Source organism: Leptonychotes weddellii, chromosome 10, assembly GCF_054177405.1.
Source record: "Leptonychotes weddellii isolate Sample4059 chromosome 10, ASM5417740v2, whole genome shotgun sequence".
NCBI lineage: Eukaryota > Metazoa > Chordata > Mammalia > Carnivora > Phocidae > Leptonychotes > Leptonychotes weddellii.
Window position 1 is genome coordinate 12232838 of NC_138378.1, and position 6000 is coordinate 12238837.

At 45.7% G+C, this 6000-nt stretch overlaps 1 protein-coding gene across 19 annotated transcripts in view; it reads left to right on the forward strand.

Moving 5' to 3' along the window:
- ZMYND8 (zinc finger MYND-type containing 8) overlaps positions 1-6000 on the forward strand; it is a 124201-nt gene that overhangs the window by 66496 nt on the left and 51705 nt on the right. For all 19 annotated transcript variants that reach the window (XM_081832621.1, XM_081832623.1, XM_081832620.1 and 16 more), the window contains one exon: positions 2489-2970. In XM_081832621.1, coding sequence (XP_081688747.1) covers positions 2489-2970 — 482 coding nt within the window. The remainder of the gene's footprint in view (positions 1-2488; positions 2971-6000) is intronic.

Here is a 6000-nt window from a genome sequence, read left to right on the forward strand (position 1 = left end):
GGGTGGATGAGAAGCTGGTAATTTGCAGCACGCTGAGAGAGCAGTTAGATATTTTTGGGGTGTTCGGTTTTAGTCTGTGTCACGATCTAGTTATCACCGGGAGTGGCAAACCTCCCCAGTCCGTGCCCTGAATTCCACCCCATGCACATACTTGACTTTTCCTGGGCTGCTTTCTCTTCAAAATAGGAACGAGCCGTTAACACTTGGGTAGAATGCAGTATAAGCAGTCCATATTTTTTGCTTCTCTTTAAAATGCTGGGAGACTCCGCAGCAGTGGGGCGGGGGTGGGGGAGGGTCCAGATTCCTGCACGGGCACGTGTGAGGTTCCCCAGTAGACAGTGCTTGTGTTGGACTGTTCTATCTCCCCACCGTCCACTTTGCTCCCCATTGCTTTGTGTCTGGCGTGAGTTTCCGGTCTGTGAAATCCTAAAGGCCTCCCTGGAAAAAGCTCATTCTCCCCGAATTCCCAGCTACAAACGGGTTCGGGTTCGAGGCCGGGGAATCAAATGCCACACAGTCTATCCTCCAGCTCTCGCTTGGGCTCAGCCCCCACCCGGAGCAGTGGTAGGGTTATACTGCCATCTGCCTGCAGCCACTCGGCCACTGATTCCAGGAAAGCAGCTCTTGTTCTCGTGAAGGCTCTGCAGAGCATACTGGCTTGTGGGGGGTTGAAGGCAGGAAGACAAAAGCAGTCGGGAATGGAAGGTGGAGGCTATTCCTTGCTTATTTTCCACATGAATTCTCCCCTGTTTGAAGCCGTGCATCTCCTTGCAGGGTTATGGTTTTCTTTTCTTTTTTTTTTTAAAGGTTTTTTATTTTTTATTTTTTTTTAAAGACTTTATTTATTTGACAGAGACCGCGAGAGCAGGAACACAAGCAGGGGGAGTGGGAGAGGGAGAAGCAGGCTCCCCGCGGAGCAGGGAGCCCGATGCGGGGCTTGATCCCAGGACCCTGTGATCATGACCTGAGCTGAAGGCAGACGCTTAACGACTGAGCCACCCAGGCGCCCCATTTTTTTTTTTTTTTTAAGATTTATTTATTTATGAGAGAGGGGGAGAGAACGTGTGGTGGGGAGAGGGAGAGGGAGCGGAAGAGAGAATCCAAGCAGATTCTTTGCTGAGCGTGGAACCCATCGTGGGGCTCAGTCTCCATGACTCTGAGATCATGACCTGAGCCAAAACCAAGAGTCAGGTGCTCAATGGACTGTGCCACTTAAGGGCCCCAAAACGTTTATTCTTTTTTTTTTTTTGAGAGCGCATGCATGGGTGGGCATGGGGGGCAGGGAGGGACGGAGTGAGAGGGAGAGAGAGAGGGAGAGAGAGAATCTTAGGCAGTCTGTATTCCCAGTGCGGAGCCTGACTCAGGGCTTGATCTCACAACCCTGAGATCATGACCTGAGCCAATACCAAGAGTTGGATGCTTAACCAGCTGAGCCCCCAGGTACCCACAGTGACTGTTTTCTTACTCTTTACTCACCCAAAGCCAAAAGGGGATTTACTGTTTTTTTAATGGATTAAAATGACTCCATTTAGGAGTCTTTTAATGTTTTCACTAAGTTTGCTGTTGGTGTTCTGTTCTTATGACAGAACATGTCTGGGTTAATGGTTAAATCATGTATTAACCATGCAAAACCAAGTCATTTTAAAAGAATAGATACGTATTTAAGAATCTTGGCCAAAAAAAAAAAAAAAATCTTGGCAAACATACAAGGCTAATTTGGTTTGCATTAAGGAAAAAAACAGTTCTGGAAACAACCTAACTGTCCATTGACAGATGAACAGATAAAGAAGTCGTGGTATGTACATTTCAGGGGTTCCTATTCAGCCTTAAAAAAAAAAGAAGATACTAGGAAGGGAAAAATGAAGGGGGGCAATTTGGATGGGGAGATGAACCACGAGAGACTATGGACTCTGAGAAACAAACTGACGGTTTTAGAGGTGAGGGGGTTGGGGACGATGGGTTAGCCCGGTGATGGGAGGGCACGTATTGAATGGAGCACTGGATGTTATACGCAAACAATGAATCATGAAACGCTACATCAACTAATGATGTAATGAATGGTGACTAACATAACCTTAAAAAAAAAAAGATAATATGGTAAATAAAGAAAACAAAAAGATGGGCAACATAGTTGAACCCGGAGGACATTGTGCTAAGTGAGATAACCTAGTCACAGAAAGACAAATCACTGCATGAATTCTACTTATAGGAGCTATCTCATGTCAGATCCACAGAATCAAAGGGTGGAATGGTAGTTTGCCAGGGGTGCGGGTGGGGAAATGGGGGGGTAACCAATCATTGGGCATAAGATTTCAGTTATGATTAACAGGCTGTAGAGATCTACCGCATACCTATACGTTTACGTGTTGGCACTTAAGCGTACCGTGATAAAATACATTTAAAAAAAAAAACTTGAAAAAAAAGAAGAGAGGAATCTCTGACAGGACCAAAGTTGACTTCAGCTCTTCTTTCTTTTCTGCACTCCTAGGGCCTGGGTTCCAATAAATAATTGCTACCTCATGTCTAAAGAAATTCCTTTTTCTGTGAAAAAGACAAAAAGCATCTTCAACAGTGCAATGCAGGAGATGGAAGTGTACGTGGAGAACATCCGCAGGAAGTTTGGGGTTTTTAATTATTCTCCCTTCAGGACACCCTACACGCCTAACAGCCAGTACCAAATGCTGCTTGACCCCAGCAACCCCAGTGCTGGTGCTGCCAAGATAGACAAGCAGGAGAAGGTCAAGCTCAACTTTGACATGACGGCGTCCCCCAAGATCCTGATGAGCAAGCCCATGCTGAGTGGGGGCGCAGGCCGCAGGATCTCCTTGTCCGATATGCCCCGCTCCCCCATGAGTACAAACTCTTCTGTGCACACGGGTTCCGACGTGGAGCAGGATGCTGAGAAGAAGGCCACCTCGAGCCACTTCAGTGCCAGTGAGGAGTCCATGGATTTCCTGGACAAGAGCACAGGTCAGCCTGGGGTGGGAGATGGGGAGGAGGCCCCTGGGACACAGGGCTTCCATTGGGGCCACACCTGTCGGGGTCCAGCGGACCAGCGCCCCTACATGCAAGGGAGCTCTATGGGGTTTTGCTCCAGTGGAGCATATTTAAAATTTTAAATGGATAACCCAGTGGGATTCTTGCTGTTAGGAATCAAGAAGGGAGAAAAGTGGTCCCCAAAGGCCAGATGGAGGTCATTCCTAGCAGTGGGCAGAGGTGGCCAGTAATCCCTTCAGAGTTCAGGTCACATTGGCTCTTGGATTATCACAGCAAAACTTCCCATAACAGTTTGTTTCTCAAGAATATTATTTTAGGGGGGTGCCTGGGTGGCTTGGTTGTTAAGGGTCTGCCTTCAGCTCAGGTCATGATCCCAGGGTCCTGGGGTTGAGCCCCGCATTGGGCTCCCTACTCTGTGGGAAGCCTGCTTCTCCCTCTCCCACTCCTCCTGCTTGTGTTCCCTCTCTTGCTGTGTCTCTCTCTGTCAAATAAATAAATAAAATCTTTAAAAAAAAAAAAAGAATGTTATTTTAATCAGAGGATTATCTGTCAAAACTATACCTTCCCATTATGTAGTGCTCAAATATTAGAGCAGGGTATAAGGTCAGCAATAATGTCCTCTCCCCGGAGCATTCCCGCTCCTCAATAAAGGTTGTAGACACTTGCTGTAGAAGAGTGATGAAGAATGAGGATGCTCGTCTCAAATCCCACCTCTGCCACTCACTAGCCACATGGCTTTAGGCAAGATATTTAATGTCTTTTTTAAAACAGATTTTCTCTATTTAATTTAGAGAGAGAGAGAGAGTGCACACGTGAGTGGGGGGAGGGGGCGGAGGAAGAGAGAGAACTGTAAGCAGACTCAACGCTGAGCATGGAGCCTGAGAGGGGGCTCGATCCCATGACCCTGAGATTATGACCTGAGCTGAAATCAAGAGTCAGATGCCCAACCAGTTGAGTCACCTGGGTGCCCCAAGATACTAAATGCCTTGATGCTTCAGTTCCCTCATCTGTAATGTGATACAGTAATGGACCTGCCTCATAGGTTCTTTTGAGGGGTTAAAGGATGACGTATACAGAAATCACTCAGAATAGTGCCTAAAACAGTAAGTGCTACAAAGATGTGGGCTGCTGTATTATTTCTTATGGTGGTTGCTCAGCAAATGCCTACACGGATTTTGAGAGGTGACGTGCATGAGGGATGCTGGCTGAGTGTAAGGAAAGTGTGACTTAAATGGAATACTTTCTACCCAACTATTATTTGGTTGCATGTCTAATGCTTAGGAACTTTATTGCTTCCACAAGGAAATGGGTTTACTCCCATTTTTCTTAAAACATGGCCTTCTCTGTTGGTCTACCTCTGAGAGACATGGGCACAGAGAAGCTTCTACACTAATCATGATGATGAAAGGCAGCCAACTCTCAGACTGTCGGCTGGGGAGACTGGTCGAGGGGGCAGGACCTGGTGAACCCCTGGACACATGCCTCACCTCAAGGGCTTCAGCCCATGGTTTTCATGTAGGAATGTGGCCTCTTGGTTTTCTGATCTTCTCATTATTCCAGAGAAGTGGGGAATTTGCATTTTTATATAAAACCCCCAAATATTAAATGTCAACTCAATGTCTTCGGATGTTTTCCAGAATGAATAAAGCACATCTATAGGTTGGACCATCAGTTTTAGGCTTCTGACCAATGTTTTTTTTTTTTAAGATTTTATTTATTTATTTGAGAGAGCATATGAGAGGGAGGAGGGTCAGAGGGAGAAGCAGACTCCCTGCTGAGCAGGAAGCCCGATGGGGGACTCGATCCCGGGACTCCAGGATCATGACCTGAGCCAAAGGCAGTCGCTTAACCAACTGAGCCACCCAGGCGCCCCAGCTTCTGACCAATGTTTTAAGCTTGGACAGCCCTTCAGACCCCTCCCTTCCCCTTCCTCTTTCTTTTATGCCTCCATCCCTTCCTCCCTTTACATAAGAACTCTAAGGAGCAGGCACCCGTTCTTCAAGAGACCACCGAAGTCCCCAGAAGGTAAAAGGATGGGGACTCGATGTCACGTGAGCTCAAGGAATTCCACCCATTTTGGTTGTGTTGTTTCTTGTTCCTGGTTGGTTGGTAATTTTCAAGTACTGCTTGTAGCTGTTCTCAGAATGGCTGTAGGTGGAGAGAGAGTTAAGTACCAGTGGCTTTTGGTTCTTCAAAATAAAGGCTGCAATCTCTTTCCCCAGTTCTGACCCTAACCGTGGGGTCCTAGGTGCTCAGTTGCATTTCAGAGCTTTGTTCTAGGATGATGCAACTTCTGACATAGTTTCAGAACAGAAATTTGCTTTTGCCTCTCAGTTTCAGACCAGAGTTCTTAAAAGCTCACTTTTATTCATTACATGATCGCATTTAAGCCAAGCGAACAAAACACCTAATCACACCAACTCCGCAGCCTGTTACCTCTCCTAGAGAGCTTGCTTTTGAGAAAGTGTTCTAACTGGGCAGCAGTGTTGCCCGAATGTTCATCAGCATCAGTTTTGCCGCATGCTAGTACCTCTGTTTTAACTGTATACTTAAATATTAAATCGCAACATCGCTTTATCCTAAGCTGAATAATACGTATAAACTTGTGCTTAAATTGCTTGTTGCATTTTTTTCTCTAATATACATTAAGTTAATACCTAACTTGTAAAATAGAACATGTTGGCCTGTGAACCACTGTTTTGTATCCTGTTCCATATTTCAGGAAACACAGTTTTAGAGGAATCTGAGAGCATGTGTAATGTGTTTAATTAAGCTTTTCTCTTTCCTTGGGACATAGCAAGATTGAAATGACAGTAGAATTCCTGACAAAACTCTTCATTATTCGAATGGCTTTTCTAAGTGGTAAATGAGATTCTCCATTTCAGTAGACTTTAAAGTCCCTTTTCCAAAATATGATCCTCTTACCAGCATGTGCTTGGATCATTTTGCTGATTATGAGTTAGACAGCCATTGAGTGGTATGGGTAGAAAAGGCAGTACTCCA